The sequence below is a fragment of the Corapipo altera genome, unplaced genomic scaffold (assembly GCF_003945725.1).
Source record: "Corapipo altera isolate COAL_440 unplaced genomic scaffold, ASM394572v1 75, whole genome shotgun sequence".
Lineage (NCBI taxonomy): Eukaryota > Metazoa > Chordata > Aves > Passeriformes > Pipridae > Corapipo > Corapipo altera.
The window spans coordinates 13,169,376-13,191,425 of record NW_020884887.1 but is presented as its reverse complement, the minus strand read 5'-3'; the positions used below and the strand labels follow the sequence as shown (position 1 = coordinate 13,191,425).

The following is a 22,050-nucleotide window of genomic DNA, read 5'->3' as shown; positions in this document are numbered from 1 at the left end:
CATCCACCTCCCTCCGGCTCCATCCACCTCCCTCCGGCTCCATCCACCTCCCTCCGCTCGCCGCCCCGGGGCTGCCGGGACCGTCCCTCTCTCCGGGCTGGCTGAGCTGCAGGGACACCCCTCGCTGGGAGGCACAGAAGGACCAGGAACAAGGGGCTCGACCCTTTTTCACGCGAATTTTTGGAGGAGCAGAGCTGCTGCAGCGGGGAATAAATAGTGGGTGTGCATGGGACACCCGTGCCAAAACCTCACAGCCTGACTGATCCCAGGATGCCCCGAGGGCAGCTATGGACCAGTTCCCGGCTGCACGTCGGAACTCTGTCAGTGGTAAAAGACCAAACACGGATGAATGCCAAATCCAGGAGCTGCTGCACCCACAGGTCCTTCCCTGACAGGAAAATCACAGATGCCAAATCACAGGATCCCAGAATGGCTTGGGTTGGAAGGAATTTTAAAGCTCTCCCTGTTCCATGGGCAAGGTCACCTTCCACTGGACCAGGTTGCTCAGTGAAGAATATATTGCTTAAAATAAATGGAATGGTGAACTGAACCATCCAGTGTGAACCACTGGTTGCTGCCATGTGTGCAGAGAGGTGGTGATGGAGTTGGCAACCCAAAAAGCAATTTCCTTTCTCACTCCCCTTCCAGGGCTGGATGTCACAGGATGCAATGGAAATTTAATGTTTCTGAGAGGACGCTGTAATGAGGAGGTTTTCCCTTTCCACTGATGGGACTGATGGAGGTGACTGCCACGATCAGGGACTGCTATCAAGGTCCAGACAAGTTTTTCCAGTCCTCTGGTACCTTTTCTTCTCTACCTGCTCAGAAACAGCTGCAGATGCTGAGATTTTAAAGCCCAGCCCTTAAGATGTAACGTAGTTGAAATGTCCATAAACACCTTGAGTCTCTTTAGAGATGCCTGTGCTTGCCAAAGTCTGCAGCTCACTGGTGTGTCTCATTATTCGTGGTGCTTCCCCCTCCTGCAGCCCATGATTATGTGTGAACTGCAGGAAAAAAAAATTAAAGACTTCAGTACAACCTCAATGCCTTAACTGAAAAAGTAGTTGAAGAAACTCTAATTAATTAAAAAAATTCAAAATCTTTGATATTATCTAAGATGACCTCAAGACTTGGAACCTGTCTCGAACTGCAGCTTTTTTCCAGCATTGGCTGGAAAAAAAATTCAGATATTGAATGATATTTAAATATTATCTGAATATTTTTTCTTATTCCTTTTTATTAATAACGCAATAGCACCAATTGCTCAGCTGAAATCTGCTGAACAATAATCACCAGATTCTGTGTTTTATGGCTGAAATAAATCTGATTAAAAAACAGGAAAAAAAAAAGTCAATAAAACTAGCGGCACGATTCACCAGGATGAAAATTCACTGATGGAAATAGGTTGCTTATAGTAATCAAATTCTGGTTTTGAGTAGAAATACATATTGCACAGCTGACCAGGGATCCACTAAAATGGATCCAGGCTATTAATCAGCAGACATCTTCTGTGTGTGTGTGTTAAGAGGATGACAAGGTACTTGATCTAGAAGAGTTCCAAGGCTACATAAAAGGCAATATTTTCTTGGATTTTGACCATAAGAGAAATTAATTTTCTCTTCCTTTTCAGGGCTGGGTGTCCCACGGTGTGGTTTGTCTGTGCCCTGCCCACAGAAGTGCTCAGGAGCAACAACCCATCCTCAGCTCATGGGAATCCTGTTCTCCTTTCTCCAACAAGGTTATTCCTGTCAATACCCAAGAAGAAAAGACACTTATCATTTTAGGGACTTTTCCACCATTTATCTTCCCATCCCCTCTCTCCCCTGCACAGGTGTACACTTGTTACAGTCACTTTTCTCCAGGGGCAGAACCTGTTTTCCTGGGGGACAGGAATGCTGACCCGCCTGCCTTCTGCTTCGAGCATCCATCAAACCCAGCCTCTGTGTCCCCTGGAGTCTTAATTTTCCTCTTGACAGCAGAGACAAATGAATCCCCCAGGGCTGTTTGCTCATGTCTACTCAAGGATTCTGTGAGATTTCTTGAAGATGTCCTGGTTTTAAAAACACAATGAGTTTTCTTTCCACTGCCACCTACCACTGTGAAGGTGGAGATAGATTTACTTCAAGAGAACCTTATGGTGCCAATCCCTGCCACATCCTCTCTCTCTGCTTTCTGCTCTAGGCTGCCTCTGCTTCCCAGATGTTGCCAGCTGTAATGCTTTTCCTGTATTTGGAGTTGTCCCACACAGATACAGTGACACTTCATTTGAGGTGGAACAACCAAAAGAAAATATATTTTATTTTTCTGTATTTTTTCAATCCAAGTTTTTCCCAACTCACCCTGAAATCTGACTTTTGACTCCCCCAACACCACACCACCAACTCCCAAATGGTGGGGAGTATTCCTGTAGATATTCTCCTGTCTCTAGGATTAGCTCACTCTCTCTGACCTCCATGACCACAATATGAGAGGCTGGGAGCTGCTGTTTGAATCATCAAACCAAAGGCAAGGGGTGGTTTGTGTGTTGTTTGGGATGATAGTTCCACTGGGTTGTTCCAGGTGATGCAAGGAAACACGTGACACTGGGAACATTTGCTGTCAAGACAGCACATAAGAATCACCCACTTTACCAAAAGACAGTTGGACAGATAATCTCCCTCACATTAATTACTTTTAGGCTTTTAATAGCTTTTAAGGCTTTTTTTGGTGCCTTATTTCTAAGATATTTCTGGAAATGACAGCCACGTTTGTAAGAGTCTCAAAGACAACTTCTTTCCCCATTTTGGGAACAGAGCAAAGCGATGGTCACCCACCTGCCAGCCCCTCACAGGTAGATTATCCTCTGCAAAACAGTGCCTTGAACACAACTCTCCTTCTCTCCAGCCACATGGAATGGACCTGAACTCCACATCCCCCCTGGGGAGGCAGGTAGGCAACAAAAGGCACCAGGAGCTGGTTTTGTTATTGAAATCTGCAGGGAAATGGGGATAAAGCAGCTTCAGTTCCCCCATTTTCTCATTTTGGAGAGCTTGTCTTTACAATATAGCTTTTTAATGTCATCCTTGATGAAAATGTCCTTCCCTTCATTCCTCTCCTCCCAGAAAAAGCTCCCTGCAGCATCACACATGGAGCTTGGGGTCTTGCTCTGGGAATACTGAACACCCTGATCTGCAAGGAGCACTGCCAGTCCTGGCTATGGTCAAACCCCACAAAAAACAAAAGCCCTCTCTGGCCAGATGCATTTGGATGTTGAAAGAGAAAAGAACGTGGTTGCCACTTTTCCAGCTTCTCTTGGCACAAGGATTTTCCAGTCAGCCAGGACATCCTGAGGATGGGAAGCAGCACTGGACCACCTGCCTGCTGGCTGTGCTCATCAGCTGACACATCCCTCTGAGCACCAGCCTTTCCAAACACAGCCCTGAGGTTACACAAAGTGGTTTTGATCCCACCTCGGTGACCCCAGGGCTGCCAGGGGACCTTCTTCTGCATCAGAATGAGCTCCTTGTTCACATGAATCATAGAATGGTTTGGGTTGGAAGGGACTTTTAAAGGTCATCTAATCCAACCCCCAAATGAAAACGATGCAGTTTGGGCACGCTACCCTACAAACTCTCTGTTGAATGCAATAATCACACTCTGAATAACTCTGAGTTAGTCTGCAAAGGGAAAAAAAACCTCTCTAAACCTCATTGCTTTGCCCTTTTACCGTTTATGTACATGGTTGCTTAAGATATATTGAATAATTTAAACAACCCACACGCCATAACACGCCCTTGAATGTTTAGTTGAGCGTCCCCAAAATTTGCTTTGCATGTTTATCCCTCCATTTGTTTAGGAACATAAATGTTCCCTGACTTCGCCCTGTGCCTTTCAGCATTATTTTATGGAAATTCCGATTTCCTGCACTGAAAGAAGCCCTGATGATAATGAGAGGCTTGAAGCATTTCAAGCAACAATAACAAAAAAAAAGCAGTTTGAGTCAATTCTGCATTTTGTTCTTAATCAAAACTGGTTGCGTGCGTTTGCATCGACAATGAGCTGAGCACACAATGCTCCATATGGGCTTGGCTGCTGGCATTCTGTGAATGGCAGGAGCCACTGAAAGAGCTCCCTGGTTTTCAAAGATTTAGGGATGACCTTGTGAAAGTGTCATTTGTCACTGCCTCGTCCAGAATCACTAGAAAAATCCCTGGAAACAAGCTGTGGAATTGCAGAGCCCAATTCTCACAGGCCAGAGCAGCACAGCAGCACTCACTGACTGAGAAACAGCAGGAAATAAGAAACTGAAAGCCTTTAATGGAGCCCCAAAAGATTTTCTTTTTATGATTCTTTATCTGGATGTTGCTCTTCCACTTCAGATGTTACTCATTTCTCTGGCACGTTATTAGACCAAGTCCACCGTCAATAGGAATGCAAACAAGCTATGGTCCATTAACCTGGACACCTATTTGCAATTCTAAAGGGTCTGAAACACTTTGGAAAAAACCCACAAACTTTTACTGTTCCCCAGTTCGGGCCTGATCTCGTACAACCCCCTGCACGGTGATTCCGGGCGAGTTGTACCCAGGAGGGGGGATCCACATCCGTGCCATTTTAGGACCAGCTCCCCATTTTTGAGCACATTAACAGCCCCCACAAGGGCTGTGGTGCACAGACTTTGCAGGTCTGTTCTACAGAGCATGAACAATTAGGAGAAATAGGGACAGTGAGTCCCACAGGCATCCCCAGACGTGCTGTCGTGAGTGGCTGGACAAGTTCTGCTCAGGAAGGATTGATTTCCACTCATTTTGGTCTTGTGGCTGTGAGAGGCTTGCAAAACCTTTCACCTTCTTTCCCTGGAGTCATATATATTTTATGAGAAATTTAAGAATTACCTCTTATTAAAATGGGGATAGTGTAATTACCAATAAAAAGCAGATGTTATGGCACGACTAATGCTCGAAAATGTGTGTGCAGCAAGCACAACGTGCCGGCACATCCAGGCTTTTCACTGAGATAATAAACATTGTCTTTGTTGAAACGAACTGGCCAAGTCTCAGAGGTCTGAAGTCGCAGGGAAATCGCTGTGGAAAATGCTGAAAGGCTCCACAAAGGGCCAGCTTGGCTCCCACTGATCCCAGCACCAAAATGTAACTCCAGAAGGCTGAAGGGGAGACTCCCCATCCCTGTTCACCTTGACCTTGTCAGGAGGGGTCTGGAAAGGTGTCCTGTGAAAGCACCTTGACCCTCTGTGCTGAGAGCATCCTTCCCCTACAGGCTGTAATGAGCCATAATTAGTGATCTCCCTGACACCTCCAGCACCTCTCAAGGGTCCACAACCCACCTGCAGCAGTCAAGATCATTCCCTTGGATCCCTCCCAAGGATTTTGGCAAGGCGTGCCGGGAGCAATCCGCGTAGGCTGACTATTGAAACAGGAACGTGCAAACAGCATGGAAATGGAGTTCAACAAATCTGCTCAGGCAATCCCAGGGTTCACAAACTTCTGCTCAGCTCAAAACTTCCTCTCTCTTCCTTTCCTGAAAATTGCATTTGTTGCTCTCTACAATGAGCTGAAAGGAGGTTGTGGCGAGCTGAGGGTCGGCCTCTTCTCCCGGGGACCCAGACATAGCACAGGGGGATACAGCCTTGAGTTGAACCAGGGGAGGTTCAGGTTGGACATTAGGAAAAACTTCTTCGCTGAAAGAGTGGTTAAACATTGGAACAGGCTGCCCAGGGAGGTGGTGGAGTCACCATTCCCTGGATGTGTTCCAAAAACAAGTAGCCATGGCACTTTGACTGGGGGTATTCAGTCGTTAAGTTGGACTTGATGATCTCGGAGGTCTTTTCCAATCTTAACAATTCTATGACTCTGTTACTTTTTGGCGTAAAAGAATCTTTAAAGACACACTCGATTTGCAAAAGAGCCTTTGCAGCTCAGGAGGAGCGTTTGGACATCGGGGTGTGGGTGTAAATCTGGGGACACAGGGAGGATCTGTGCCTTGGATGGGGGAGGCTGCCAGGGCAGCGGGAGCTGGAGGTGGAAGCTCAACAAGCAGAGGTGCAGGAGGGCATGCAGGGGATGCCTGTGGGACTTCTGTCCCTATTTCTCCTAATTGTTCATGCTCTGCAGAGCAGACCTGCAAAGTCTGTGCACCACAGCCCTTGTGGGTGCTGCTAATGTGCTCAAAAATGGGGAGCTGGTCCTAAAATGGCACGGATGTGGATCCCCCCTCCTGGGTGCAACTGGACCGGAATCACCGTGCGGGGAGTTGTGCAAGATCAGGCCTGAAGTGGGGAACAGTAAAAGTTTGTGGGTTGTTTCCAAGTGTTTCAGACCCTTTAGAATTGCAAATAGGTGTTCAGGAGGGCCTGGGACACCACAGCAGCCACAGGCTGGTGCTCAACCCTGCCTTCTCCTCTTCAAATCCCAAGTTTTGGAGTGTCTGAGTCCTCTTTTGTCCCAAAGCTCATGCCCTGCCCAAAGCCTGGTGGTTCAGAGTGTGCTGGAGGCAGCAGAGGCATCCCCATTTTTTCCTTAAGTCCCTCCCACCTTTCCTCTGCACACAAAATGCCATATTTCAATTTAAAGAGGTAAAAAAAAAAGCAAAGTCTCCAAATCCTCAGACTGTTGTTGGCCCTGTGGGAGTGTGAGCTCGCTGGAGGAAGCTCCAGCCCTGGGCTGGGATGTGCTGCAGGCTGGGGGGGTTTGTTCACTCTGGTTTGTACCAGAATTAGCTCTACCATTCTGAGGAGTGAAACCAAGGCGTGTGCACGAGCAGCCTTGACAGCAATTAGTTCTGGCAGAATCTTTGTGGCAATGAATTTCAATGATGCTGGGGTTTTGGGTGCCTCAACACTTCATTAGCTGCTGGTCTATCACACTGATGCAGCTGAGAAATCACATTATAATAAACCACTTTTTACTGCAGGCAGCAACCAGGATAATAAATGGGATGAATAATAATACAGTCCATTCAAAATTGTTCCTGTGCTTTCGAGCTCTGGAATGTCAGTAAATAGATCAAATACTATGCAGGGATGAATCTTATTCTGAATTTCTCCATTACCCAGGTATTTATGATAATTTTTAATGTACTGTCAGAGGAGCTGCTCCAATCTATTACACTTGCCAGTTAAACTCTGAAATACATACATGTTGAGCCAGTAATAAGAAAAATCATCTATGATTTAGCAAAAAAATATTTTAGGTCTAAATGGAGGAAAATAGATGATAACTATTTCAGTGTGAAATATCACTGTGTCTGTTTCTATAGATTTACAGGATACATTCTTTTTTTTAAAGTATGGAAAGACATTATTTAGAAAATAACTTAAAAATCAGAACAATACATGGCTGAAAAATACCTTAAAAGGCACAACTGAGGCATTCTCATGCTTTCTTCTGTGTTTATGAACCAGAAATGAATTATTATATGGGCAAATATTGGGAGAGCAATTCAACACAAGCTGATAGTGATAGGACAGGGGAAATGGTTTTAAACAAAAAAAAGGAAAGATTCAGATCAGATGTTAGGAAAATGTTCTTTACTCAGAGAGTGGGGAGGCTCTGGCACAGGTTGCCCAGAGAAACTGTGGCTGCCCCATCCCTGGAAGTGTCCAAGAGCAGGTTGGACAGGGCTTGGAACAACCTGGGATAGTGGAAGGTGTCCCTGCCCATGGCAGAGGGTGGAACTGGATGATATTTAAGTTCCCTTCCAGCCCGAACCATTCTGTGATTCTATGATTATGTCACAGCAAAATGGAATGTTCCTTGTCACTGTCTTTGCAGGGTTTGGTATGGAAATGAGAAAATAAGCACGAATCTGATGCTGTTTCTGTTAAAATTTATCCTCTGGAATGTGTCACTTTGGCTGCTGGTCACTTGGTTGGAAGTCCATCTAACAGGCTCTCCCTCACCAGTGAAGGAGGTGGAGGAAGGTGCTCTCTGCTACCAGGGCTGATCTCAGCAGTTCAGTACCTCACTGGCAGGGATAAAAGCAACTGATGCTTCTTTAGAAAGAAGCCAGGCCATCTGTGAGCATCCCAGTAAAGCCTGGATGGCCACAAGCCTGTCCTGGGGAGCAGGAAAGGGTCAGCTCTGCCAGCAGGGAGCTGGGGGTGGGTGGGGTGTTCCCCCTTTGTGATGCTACCCCAGAACCCCATTCCCATGGCAGCCAGAGACACGGGATGATTCTCTCCCCACTGGCTTTCCCTTCTTGGATTCTTCCTGAATATTTGGTAACTATAAAAATGTCTTTTTTCTCACCCTGGTGAACAGGTGGGTGGCATTTATGTCAATGTGGAGATTCAGGACCATTTGAGTGAGATATTTGTAAGATATCCTTTAAATGCGAAAAAAAAGCCCCTTAGAGACAGGGCTTTAGATAAGGAAAAAAAGCAGAAGAAAATAAATGTAGATGGGGAATTAACAGCACCAGAGTGGCAAACAGCCAAGAGCAGACAGTTTCTAGTACAAAAATATTTGTGTGTATTTATCTATAACAGCAAGATGACCTTTTCTTCCCCAGTGAAATAGTGTCTTATGGTTGTGATGATCTGATAAATTAGCCTTTCAAATAAAGACTGACATAAAAGTGGAGTCGAATTGAAACATCAAGTTCAAACTCTTTCAGAGACCTGAATTGCATCTGCCTGTTTTGGTTGTATGGAAAATCAAAAAGAATGTATCTGGAGGAGAGGAAGATTCTACAGTTTGTTTTTTTTTTTTCAGGCTTTACCCAAATTTTAATGTTCTTCCATTTCCAGAACGCTCACAAGCACTGTTGATCTACCAAGATTTTCAGGAGACCATAAATCACCCTAAATAGCCCAAGCCTGTGGGAGTTCCTTGTCTTTGGCCTGGAATCTGCCAAGGCAGCTCATGAAAGCTGATGTAAGTTAAACCTCAAATGAGGTACAAACACTGTCTCTGTGGGCCATGGTTTCATACAGTGCCAAACTAGTAGGCTGTGGAAAATCAGGTAGCAGGGTGTGGAGACTTTGTTTTTCAAGCTTTGTTCTTGCTGCTTTTCATCAACACAGAGAAAACATCAAACATCAATCATATTTTTCTGGTGTGAACTGCTAAATCCTGCTTGAGAGGAACTAACTTGGTATTTACATTTAATTAAAAACCCTACATGAGGAAACATTTTAAGACTGAAGGAGAAAGACAATGTGAAATCCTTGTGATCCTCAGTCCTCTGACTGGCCTCATTCTCCCCCAGCAGTGGCCGAGGTGCCAGGCCCTGGGTGTTCAGCAGAACAGATTAACATTGATGGTTGATTTTGCTTGTGGCTCTTTGCCCATTGACAGCATCATTTTATCATATTTAATTAAATACAAATTCATTTCAGGACCTTCCAGGAGGATAAAACCACATCCCTGTCACCCAGCCCGGGAGTCTCGGATCACATCCTGCTGAGCGCAGAAAGTCCTGAAGGCTTCAGTACCAACCTCCTGCTTTGCAATGAGCCATTCCCAGGTTCCCTGGTGCTGGATCTCGCATACCTGCCCTACTACAGAACATCTGATGTCTGTATCAGCCCATCTTCCTGCTCTGCATCATCACACACCCTCACAGAAGCAGAAGAAAGCTCCGAGGAAGGCAAGGCTGACACCAAGCAGGATGAGAAAGTGAGTTATTCAGCCACCTCCACAGGATATTTTCTGTACTGCAGAACATATGAAGAGCTTCTGGGCCAACCACCCACATGTGGATTAACTGTATGGTTAAATTGGGTTAAACACCTGCAAATTAGGGGAGGTGAACTCTCCTTTAATGTTTCTCACAGGAGTAGGAAGGGAGGAAGAGAGGCAGGCACATCTCACACCACACTGTTCCTCAAAGTTAGGGCCTTAGGAACAAAGTGATGTCTTGTGCCCTGAAAACGTGATGCAGGAGCAGAGCTATCTGCAAGGAGGAGATAACTAGGGCAGCCCTGGCAAGGTCCCTGTCCCTTGAAGCAACTTGTGGACCCCAGACTCCTGCTGTGTGGGACACTGCTGCTCTGATGGGATCTGTCCCACTGCTGTCCCTGCTGTGTCCCCAGGGGCAGTGCAGTTCCCATCTCTTGAGCCCTTAGCTCTTGGTCCTGTACATATTTTTTTCAGAGCATCCCACCAAGTCTGGAGTTGAGCAAGAGGACAGTTTCTCCTCCAACCCACGGAAAGAAACCATCCCAACAGCTCCCATCAGGAGCCAGCAGCTCTGAACTCTGCCCGCCCTCCTCCCCCAGCAGGCTCCCACCCCTGAGCCAGCCCCGTCCCCCCAGCGGGTACTTCCCTTACTACAGGACAGAGGGAGAGATCTGCACTGGCCCAGCTCATGGAAATGGGACCTTCACTGGGACAGAAGGTCCGGAGACCAAGGAGGGAAGGCAGAGGGGAGGAGCAGGTTTTTGGAGTCTCAGTGCCAGCTGCTCGGTGTGCTGAGAAGAAAGCAGGGGTGTTGTGGACAACATGAAAATCTGCATGAATATGAAATATGAGTATTCATGGATTGGATATGAAATAAAAATATTCATTCTCTCTAACAAAACAACAAGTGATAACCCAGACTGTGTAACGACAAGAGAAAGAAGCAGAGCAGGAACTGACTGATCTGGGGAAATCCAAATAGATTTGTTCTAGAGGTGAGGAAGAGAAGTGTTTTACTGTGGCTAATCCCAAAGGAGAGATGCTCACTCAAGGGATGTGTAGCTATGGGAAATGGCTAATGGGGAAAAAAAAAAGAATTATTTAAATCTAAGCTGCTTGGAGGAATTAAGCAGAGACATAATTTCCAGTAGGGATTGGGAAATACATTTCCTTTCCTCCTCGCTACAATCCTTCCATTGTTTTACTGGCATCTGTTAGACCTGGTTACTGTGCACAACAGCCATACACAGGAGAAAAAAAAGCCCAAAACATTTTTATTTAAATTCTTTGTCAATAAGATTTTTTGAACACATTTCCATTATGTCTGTCTTCATTTCACTTGCACAGTCAGTAATGAAAATCCTCCTGATTACTTTAATATGTGCAACTATGAGCTCCTATAAACATCAGTTTTGACTCTGGAAATCTGGGAAACAGCATCCAGACACAATTTGGCTTTGGTGAATCTGGACTGATTTACACCAGATGAGGATTTGACCAAAAAGGTTCAGCTTGGTGTTTCCTTTGCAGTTGTGAAATCTTGCAACATCCTCTCCTTGCTGCCAACTATGTCACCTCTTTGAGACACCACACCAGTTGATGAAACACGGCCCTTTCCCATCCCTGTGCTCTGCACAGGCAATTCCTGCTCAAAACAGAGGAGTTTATTCCAACCATTTAGTAAATCTTGGAGTGCTTCTGTAGGGATGACACTGGTGTGATGGTGTATGGATAGGCTGGATCTAAATGTACCAGTGTCACCTATTTTCTCTTAAGGAACAAAGGAGCAAAACACAGCATTTTTAGTTATTTCACATCTCCATGGTCAGACCAGTTTTCCCTGTGCTGAGTGTGACAGAGACCAGGAATCCTGCAAGGTACATGATGGTTGGGATAATAATTTCTGCCCACACTGCACTTTTGTGAGATTTGACCAGCTGGGAAGGGATTTTAGTTGGGTGCTAAAAACCAGCAAAGCTCCCAGACTGGAGCTTTGATCCCAGTCTCTCTGGGACTGCTCAGGATGAAGTGGTGCCTCACCTCCAGGTTTTTAGAAAACCTGGGTTCAGCCAAACTGGTAAGAATTCATCCCAATGTCCACACACAGCTGCCCCAACTGGAAACAGGAATGCCTTCTGCATCCCTGCATCCCCACAGCACCTCAGCATCATCCTGCCACCTTCCCACTGGAAAACAATCTGACTGGATGAAATAAGTTTGACTCTATGAAACAGCTTCTGGTTTTAAGCACAAAGAAAACTGATTGAAAGAAAGCCATGAAAAATACAGTGAGATTATCCAAACTCAAGGGAGTAGGCAGAGGAGGGAAGGAATTCTCTCTGAAAAGCAGGTGTGGTTTGTTCTGAGAATATTAAATTCAGCATTTCCATAAATTTGGCATATTAAAATAGCTTCAACTCTGGAGCATCAAATCCACAAATCTGCCTGACTTCTACTAGATAGAAAATAGCTGCTTTCTATTGGCTGTACTTGATAATTTATGGGAACAGTGAACATCAAAAATCAAGGATTTGGGAGATGAGTATTACAAGCTTTACGCTTATGGATCAGAGAAGCGTAATTTTAATCAAAAGCTGGCAAATATCATATCATATGTTGCCATCTTGAAGTTGGAGCTGAACCAAATTCGCGATTTTAATATATTTTCCATGCAGAGGTAAAAAGGAAGGGATGGAGGGCAGTGTTGGAAGCTTCTGGGTTTCTCTCCAAGGCTTATGCTGCTTTATTGCTTTTCCACATAGTTAACATCCTGCACACAGGCAGCAAAGGATTTTTCTCGAGCTGCTCTGTGGATCAGGCTCTGCCTCAGTGAGGACATCACGTACCCCCCCTTCAAGAGAGGTCCCTGTCAGCCCAAAGTAACAAACAGTTTGGTTCAGCCTTATGTACTGGTAATGCATTTCCTTTCATCTCTCTGTTTGAAAAAATCCATAATTATTGCTCTAAACCTTCAGTACTTCAATACCAGCAGCCCTCTGGAGTTTGAAAAACAATCTGCAATTACTTTGATGCCTGCTGTGTAGTCGTCATTGATCCCCTTTAAGCTTTTAATCTCATGAATTCACAAACTTGATTCATAAAACAAGCCAAACAAACCACAGCAAAATATCCCCTTTAACAACAAAACTGGTGATGACTGGAGATGTCTTTGGGGACTTCTTATAATGCAGGTTCTCCTTTCTCAAGAGCTGACGTCAGATTTCGTTTGGAAAGGGGGGAAAGGATTTAGTCACACTGTTTGGTAATCTGTGTACCCCTAAGGAAAAACCTACTTCAAAGTAAATAAAAAGACTCACAGAGACATGGCAGGGCATAGAATCTATCTCTGAAATCACACAGAAGATACTTTCTTTAGCAAAGCACTTCAAGCCTTAAGATCTAGACCCAGAGGTTCCTAAAATCAATAAGAAACCTCCCTCAGCCTCACCAAGGTGGATCTTGGGGCTCCAATCTCCCTATCTGGGATAGAGCAGCAGGCTGAAATACTCTTTTTATAAATCTGAACCCCAGAAAATGCTGTTTTAGGGAGAAAACAAGCTCCCCAAGGTTTAAATGTATTGATGTGTCCCCTGCCCCAAGGACTGTGGTTGGCTGAGCTCTCCTTTCTCTCCCAAATCCTTATTGCGTCAATGTATTAATTAATAACTTTACTTTGAACTCCTAGAAACTAGAAATGAAGCTTTTGGCAAGCAGAATTTATCTCAGAGCAGCAGAACTCAGCATTAAACAAAGAAGCTTAAACAGGTCCCTGCCCAGCAACGTGATGGGGAGGAATGGAAGTGAGTCATTAACATGAAACCACCTGGCTTCCTTTCAGAGCTGTATTTATGGACAGTGATTAGAGAACACCTTGAATATAAACCTCTATGCAAATATCAGCACACACACATCCCTGGCTGAGCCCAGGGAGGGGGGAACCACACAGCTCTCCTGCTGGGACAGCCTAATCCAAGATTCTGGGGTTTGCCAGTGCAGTTTAGGAACCACATCAGGGATGAGGGACCGTGTTCTGCCGAGCAGGGAGAGGTTGAAGGTAGTGCCTGAGGGCTGTGCTGAATGCTAATCATGAGCAGGAACACGTGGAAATGCAGAGGAATGAAGAAGCAAGGGATGCAAGCTCCAGGGATCCACAGGGAAGCTGGTGCAACAGGAGGGAAGCAGCTGTGCTTCTGCCACACCTGGACCCTGGAAGGGATCTGATTAGTCTGTCCTGACACACAGACATATATCTGGATCTACCTGGAGCTGTATCCTAATGAATGTGTTTGGACCCCAAGTGAGGCACCTGCCCAGAACAAATGCTCCCCAAAACACAAAGAAAAGGGCTGGGCTGGATGAAGGCACAGGCTGGACTCGTGTGCAATCCTTTCTTGGATACAGGTGGGAAGGGATGATGAAAAAGCAAACAGCCCACTGGCCTCGGTAATCCCCCATAAATCCATCTGTCCCCACCCCAGTGCTACCAGTTCTCATTAACTCCCTCCAGGTTCCCAGCCTGCTGGGGACACTTTTGCCTTTCCCAGGAAGGCAAGTGATGGGATTTGCAGGTGTGGGCAAGGTAGAAATACCTGCACCTGATCCAAGTTATGCAGTCTTTGACTTCTGCAGCAATCATTAGTCTCACACATGGAAAAATGCATGTGCTGTGTGTTTTAGTTAGCAGCCTTTTATCAAGGCTGGTGTTCTTGGGCTGGTTCCTGCTACTGGTAGGTGTAAAGAGGGAAATGCATTCCCCAGGACAGCTGTACTTCAGGATCACCTGAGCTGTGCACTCCTCCAGAATCATGTTTGAAATGCACACACTGTGCAGGGGAATGGCTGTGCTTCTGCTTTTCTGAGTAGCTACCCCTGTGCATGAGGGAGAACTTCTGTACTGGGAGGGTGACTGAGCACTGGAACAGGCTGCCCAGAGAGGCTGTGGAGTCTCCTGGAAATGCCCAAAAGCCTCCTGGACACAGTCCTGAGTAATGTGGTCTAGGGGATCCTGCTTGAGCAGGGAGGTTGGACTAGATGAGTTCCAGTGGTGCCTTCAAACCTGAACCATTCTGTCATTCCTGTGCTTTGGTCACTGTGCTGGGCACGGAACCTGCACCACCATCCCCTGCACTCTGGGGGGAAACTGGGGCACCTTCTGCTGGGTATTGCCTGAGAAAAAGATAATGCCAAAGCCTAGGGTGGCACACAGCTACTTCTGCTGCAATTACACTGAGGAATAAGCACACACTGTGATGGCTTGTAGCAAGCAAAGTTAACAAAGGCAAGCAGATAAAATGGAAATTCTTGTTGGAGCAAGATCGGAAGGAGACTGGTGACAGGAGCAGTGCAAAGGGTGCGTGGTGGAGAGCGAGGAGTTAAGGTTGCCTGGCTGACCAGAGCTGTGAAAAGAGACATCAACCTGCCTGGGAGGAGGCAGTGGCCTCTTTCCCACTCCAAAGCTCTGCAATGGCTGAGACATCAAAACCCCAACACAATATAAACCTGAACAATGGGGTCTGACAGCTGCAGAGTGTTTGAACAACTGCCTCAGAAGGGGAAGCTTGTGAAATCCTCTATATCCCACTGGAGCATGGGAGTTGCAGCTTTTCCTGGTTTCTGGGGCTGCGTTTTCCCTGGACAGCAGAGTTACTGACAGTGTGGGGTGAGATGGGTCCTGTCAGCAGAGGGGAAGCAGAGGGAATCCCCCAGCAATACCAGGCCAGGAGCTGCACCTCCACTTTCTTAAGCCAGAGACTGTGCCCCTGCTCCTCCCTGGTCCCATCACATCCTTCCAGGGACCCAACACACAAATGGGTGCTCTGGGTCAAGGTGACAGGGTCTCACTCCAAGCAGCTGCCCTGTTAGCACCTGTTGCTGGCTAATAATAATGATTAATGAATCTTCATCTTTCTGCCACAATTCCCTTTCATTAATATTAATATCTGGCAGATGTACCCCCACGGGGGAACTTGAGCTGCTAAGTATTAGTCTGCTATGTACAGCTGGTATTTTCTACAGAAACTTTGAGGACATTCTTCTAAACAGCACATTGTGTGCAATTTTATTTCCGGTTGTTAACACTGTCATGTGTCAGCAGAGAGAAGAATGTTTATTTTAGGCCTCCTTACCTGATAAAGTAAAAAAAACTCTTTTAAATACCAACATTTTCAGAGAAAAATAATCTGGTGTAAAGGAATGATTATGCACAAACAAGAGGCATTGTCACAGAGGTCAAGCTCAACCATGAATGCACCACTGAGCCTCCTAATTACAACAGGGTGTAATTTAAGGCATGTTTAGTCAATGATTTTAAGTGTGTGCCATTTGCCAGATAGTTGTATGTGCCATTTGCCAGTTAGATGTATGTGTTCAGCTGCTAAAAAAAAACTCTTGTGAAGCACTTTTGGAAGCATAAACATTCAGTTAAATGATTTAGTTGAGTCCTTATAATTGGGCTGAAGTCTGTTTACAACTAATTCATAGTACAGCATCATTAGCCCAATGATTAATTGGTAATTACTCTATGAAAACAAATTAATCACAGTGTTTCCCAAATCATGATCCTCTTCTTACACTGTTGCAACCATTTGGCTCCGGTCTATGATTGTCTTGATTTATGTCTAGCTATTCATCTATGTCCTGGTTATTAAATTTGGAGGAATCTCCTCCTGGCTCTCAGCAATGCACTGTCAGCTGCAGCAACAGGCAGCATCAAAAACATTTTCCATTTTTTTTATCATTTTATTACCCTCCCCAGACATGCCTGAACCTTGGCTGGCTGGCTGTGATTTCTTTGACGGTGCTCCCACTTGAAAGTAGGAATGTGAATCCTGAGGTTATGTTCATGTAAAGACTGAGAAAATCAGCAGATGAGGATGTGAAATACAGGCAGCCTTTGTGTCTGAAACATTCCTCTGCCCACAGAGGCTTCAACCTTGGAGTCAGAGGCTCCAAAATGATTTGTTAAACCATGTGGGCGCAGGGAAAGCACGAGCAGGTTGTATGCAAAAAAAATAAAAAAAAAATCAAATAGCTGCCTCCACAGTTGGGAGTTTTCTTCAGGAATTGATGGAACTGCTGTAGGATCTGGGAAATATGGCTGGCACCCCATGAAACTATTATTAAAAAAGAAATAAAAATCTGAGCAGGTAAAAATATTCCATCTGTAAAAATGTCTCAACTCTAAAGGGCACCATCACCCTTGGCCTGTTCAGACCAGTCTGTTGGCTGCATCTGTTATCTGGCCCCACTGTGTTCTCACTGAATGGAAAATAATTGCACAGGTGATGAGCCAAATGCTGAAAATCACAGTCCTCAAGGTGGTCTGGAGGTGTGGGAGAGCTGCCACTAGAGAGGCAGGATTAGAGGAAACCCAAGAGTAACCAGGAGCAAAACCATGGCCGGAATTTTAAGGGAAGAAACCAGTTTTTTAAACCATTGTGTAGATGATGATGATGATGAGCAAGGCATATGCATTTAATGCTGAAATGAAACGGATTTAAAAGCTATCAAGAAATAATGATGTCAGCTGCTGAGTGCTGTGACAGCTCCTCAGGATGTCCCATGGTTGGAGAGGGCTCAAAGTCCCCACTGTCACCTGCCACCCACATCCATGTCCTCATCTCTACCCCATCCTGGTGTCCCCTGTGAGCACCACGGTGAAACCTGTGTCATGCTCCCCCCAATCAGAGAAAATCAAGGTAAAGGGCAGAAGGCAGCATTTGGTTTCATCATTATTTATGGCAAGAAGGTGCCTTTGGAAACAGAAAATGAAGTTTTACCAAAGGAGTGAATTACCGGCTCCTGAGATGCAAGGCTGCAGGTCTCAGCCTGAAGGGTAGGACTGACACAGCCTGACTGTGCCTGTACCATTCCCTGTGAACAAAGGGCAAATTTTTAGGTTGGTAAAACAAATAACAACTGGTAATGAAATTAAAATGTTGGGAAGGGGACAAAGATCCTTAGGATGAAAATAAAGCACTATTTTTATACTTCATCAGTGCAGGGAGGCTGAGCTGTGGTTTCCTCATCATCAGAGTAAAAAAAAATAGGGTTATACATCTTTTCTCCAAAGCAAGGAAAATAAATTTGTGTGAAGCTCATTGATCCTTTCTGCTCCAAGAAATCATCCTGGTCTCACCAAACCCCCTCCTCTGGCTTTGTATCCCTCAAACACACTGCTCTGGGGACACTCAGGGTGTGCTGAGACCCTGAAAGGAGCTGCAAGATCCTGTTGTGCTCCATATTGAGACTGGACAGTGTTTTTTCCAAGGTACCAGCTCAGGGTGGGATGTGTAAACCGGGTGGGAAGTGCAAACAGGACACGGATTTTTTCTGTCATGTTCAGTCAAAGTCTTCAGGTGGGATCGCAGAATTAAGGTGTGTGCAGAGCCTGAATTGACATCCCAGCAGGAAAATCCTTTAATATCCCTCTGAACTGCACAGGTTCTCTCCTGCTCTGCAGAGTCCCGAGTACTGCAGGTGAACAGCACCCTCTGCAGCCCCCCTGGCAGCCAAGGCTGGGAAAACACCCTCGGAGCAGCATTGGAATCCATCATCCCCTATAAATGGAGACTGTTATTTTTGCCTTCTTGTAAATTTAGGAGAAACTTGCAGTTGTGATGTCAGCTTGATGTAAAGCTGATGAAGTCCTGACAGATCCAGGCTTCAGCTGGATCTCATCCATGATGAGACCAGGATGCTCCAGCAGCTGTGGCCAGAGCCTGGCCATGGACCAGGATCAAGGCATCCTGGAGCAAAGTCAGCTACAGCAATCAGTACTTTAAAGATCCAGGCAAACTCTAAAATGTTGGGGTTTTTCCCTCTGGTAATGCTTGCTTGGAAACAAACTAATAAAAATATTCCAGTTAACCACAAGCAGGTTGTTTTGCAGGAAATAGCATGTTATCCTAAAACAAAGAGTAAGATTTCTCTGTGTGAATTTAGCATTCAAGTAATTTTATATGATCGTATAGAGCTGGAAAAATCTTTAGGTGCCCTGCTAAAAGAGACTCTCCCTCAGCTGAAGGACTAAAATAGTAATTTCTCTTCCCTGGTGCCTTAGGAGGGCTGTGTGTTCTCCAGATAGAGATGGATGCACTGAACGGGGAGTAAAGCAGAGATCTGGAGGAAGGGCAGGCTGAGAACTGCTCCAAAAACACGGGCAAGAGGCATTTCTAGGCTGGGTAGTTTATCCCATTTCCTTTTGGTGGCACTGTCTGCCCAAATATTACCAATCATCAGCTGCAGGTTGAAATCCCTCCTTGATCTGCCTTCCAGAAATCCAGCTCTTGGTGCCGTGAGAAATATATATTGTAGCAAATTGTTTCTGCTGCTTGCACGGGTTCGGGAGGAAAGGTGGAATGAAGGGATTATTCAGCATTGCAGCTGTGACAAACATCCACCAGGCGAACGCTGGACCAGGCTGGACCTGAGGGGTTTGTGCATCATTTCCTCTTGGTGGTGGTCACATTGATGGGGTATCTGAAATGACAGCAAGGAATGAGCCACTGGCAAAAATAATACATTTTGGAGATAAGTGTTTCCCTGAGCTTTAGAAAGATGCCACAAGAGCAGCACTCAGACCAGATCTGGGCTCTGCTCCACGTTCTCCAAGAGCAAAAAGCTCTAGAACTGTGCACACAAAGACCCAGCTCCTGCTGTAAAGCCCATCAACCTTAGGTATGAGGAGCCAGCATGGGGACATGGGTGCTGAGAAGCCCTGTGTCCCATGGCAGCACCAAAAACCAGCAGGAGATGCTGCCATGCAGGGAGGTGACCCTTTGGGGCACCCAGGCTGCTGACACCCTGCGAGTGTGACCATGTGTGATGAGCAACTGCATTTGCCAGCGTGACCTTGATTTTATTCTTTGAAATACTTGCCACAGGTCCCCTCTGTTGAAGCTCAGCAGAGGGTCTGGCTCTTTGCTTTCCCTGTTTCTCCAGGAGATGGACAACCCTTAATTGCACAGCCCCTCAGTGAGCACCAGGGCAGGTCTCACACGTGTCCCAGGGAAAGGGGACACATCAGTTCTGGAGGCGTTTCTCATCTTCAGTAGCTTGTGGAGCCAAAATGCACAAGGATACATCCAGCCCCAGCTGAAGGTGCAGCATTTTTCCCTTTCCTGGCCTCCAAGGAGCCTCCAGGGGGACCTTTCCAGAGTCCTGTTCATGATGTCAGATAATTGCCATGAAGGGGTTTGCAAAGGGTAAGCTCACAACCACCAGGATTCCTCCAGCACACTCCCACTCTGCTCTCCATTTTCCAGTCTTCACTCTGATGGTTTTTCCCATCCCAGCCCTTCTCAGCTGCTGGCTTGGTTTTTCCCTTCACTACAGTGATGCTGTGAGTCCTTCCAGCAAGGATGAACACAAAATTCTTCCTATAGAGTCCACAGGGAGTTAATGGAGCTTAAATAGGACATTGTGAGCAGGGGATGAGGAGACTGAGCACAAACAAAAGATGTTCCTCCATTAACACAAACGAGAAACTGCCTCACTGTGCCCTTTAATCAAGTCGTTGCCCACAAAGCAGTGGTGTTTGCTTCTCTCATGTAAATTTTCCTCCAGCTTTCAAGCACCTTGATTGGTACTTGCAGCTTCAAAGATCTCCACTTAACTGTCCTGTTTGCCGTTCTTCTTCCTGGTGTCATTGACTGCAGAGATGTTTCCATGCAAATAGGGTGATCACCTTGAAAAATTAGCCTGCTCCTCATTCCCCCAGGAGGAGTTTCTACCCCAGCCCAGCTGGGTCTGGCAATCTAAAAAAAATCCCTTTCCTACAATGGAATAATTGTAAAAAAAGGTGGAAGGATTTTTGGAGGGGTAAACACAGAGGAAACTTTTTAACTGCAGACAATCACGAACACACACGCAAAACTCACAACATTTAAATTGGATCACATTGCTGTTTCAGCAGCACACCTTGGACTGTTAAATTCTCCTCTGGTTGAACATCAACCCATCCCTTGATCTCCTCTTTGGCAGCTCTCTCTGTTCTCTGCCTGTAATAAAACTAATATTAGATGGTGGTGCTGGTGAAAGTGTCCCTGGAGTGTTCCTGAAGGGAACCTGGAAGAGAGATGGGGAGAAACTTTTTACAAGAGTGTGTTTTACATGGGAATGACAGGACAGGGGGGAATGGTTTCCAACTGAGAGAGAGTAGGTTTAATTAGCTGATAGAAAGAAATTCTCCACTGTGAGAGTGGTGAGACACTGGAACATGTTGCCCAGAGAAATTGTGGATGCACCATCCCTGGGAGTGTTCAAGGTAAGTTGGATGGAGCTCTGAGAAACCTGGGATAGTGGAAGGTGTCCCTGCCCATGGCAGGGGGTTGGCACTGGATGATCTTTAAGGTCCCTTCCAGCCCAAATGATTCTGAGATTCTGTGATATGACCACGAAGTCTGGAGGGGCTGAGTTGAGCACAGTGAGCTGGTGGCTGTTGGTGGAACAGTCAAAGCTCAGAAACCTGTTCATGGCTTTGAGCAAAGTGCTCCACCCAGGCTCATTGGCAGTATAACCACATGTTCCTCACCCAGCTGCCTCTGCCAGGGAAACTTACTGTTCTTTCAAGGTCTTATCAATAGCTGCTGTGTGGAAAGTGAACCCGGGGGTTGGGAACAGGGAGCATGACTCACAACTGGCTGTCTCCTGCTGACAGGACAGAGAAAAACACCTTTTCTGCCACACTGTGGCTGGATTTACAGCATTGCTCTCCTCTCAGCTTCAAGCATGTCCCTACTGAGCTGGCTCATCTCTGCCAAAACCTCCTCAGCTTTGCCTGGATGGGAGCGTGGCTGCAGTTCACCAGGCTCCAGATCCTGCTGTTCCTCCTGCTCCCCACAAACTGTGCCAGAGGAAGACCTTGGTGCAGCAGACAGGGCTGCTCGTGGCTCTCAAGCAAAGATCTTGGATGGTGCTTGGGAGCTGCTCATGGAATGCTTGCCCTGACTGCTGGTGCTCAGCCAGGCTGGGCTCTGGGGGGATATGTTGGATGCAACTGGGAAGTGTCCTGGTCCTTTAGGCTGAAGGCAGCCAGTCTCAGGAGGTCCAGCACTATGGAACTGCATCCTGTAAGTTTGGAGATAAATCTTCTCACGGGACATGAGCTACTGCAGGCATTTGTCAGAAGTGCTACCTTTATAAAAAAAAAAAAAGATAGATATGATATAGATAGATACAGATTAGATATAGATGTAGATTAGATATAGATAAATAGATATTAAAAGACCAGAGGATTCCCTTCACTGCCTAATTCTTCCTGGAATGCTGCTCCTCCAGTAAAACCTACCCAGGTCCTGGGCAAGGAGGGGCAGAGAAGAGCTTTGCAGCAATTCATAGTGGGGCCCTCCATGCCTGTTTCTGGTGTGTGTGTGTGTGTGTGTAGCCTCTAATTCATCTTCCACACACATTCCTGCAGAGCAGCACTCAT

At 46.0% G+C, this 22,050-nt stretch overlaps 1 protein-coding gene and 1 long non-coding RNA gene across 2 annotated transcripts; one reads left to right on the top strand and one right to left on the bottom strand.

The window, feature by feature from the left end:
- Positions 1 to 1,378: 1,378 nt before the first annotated feature.
- Positions 1,379 to 8,073, bottom strand: LOC113947325. Its single transcript, XR_003527674.1, has 3 exons — positions 7,959 to 8,073; positions 2,814 to 2,971; positions 1,379 to 1,745 (listed from the first exon to the last, which is right to left on the bottom strand). It is a non-coding gene; the product is annotated as an uncharacterized LOC113947325 (long non-coding RNA).
- Positions 8,074 to 8,091: 18 nt separating this feature from the next.
- On the top strand, positions 8,092 to 10,466 carry LOC113947324 (putative protein FAM47C). The gene is made up of 4 exons (XM_027643754.1): positions 8,092 to 8,218; positions 8,747 to 8,873; positions 9,338 to 9,617; positions 10,095 to 10,466. Coding segments are annotated over exons 2-4 (603 nt in total). The 5' UTR covers positions 8,092 to 8,218; positions 8,747 to 8,871; the 3' UTR covers positions 10,416 to 10,466.
- The last annotated feature ends 11,584 nt before the right edge of the window (positions 10,467 to 22,050 follow it).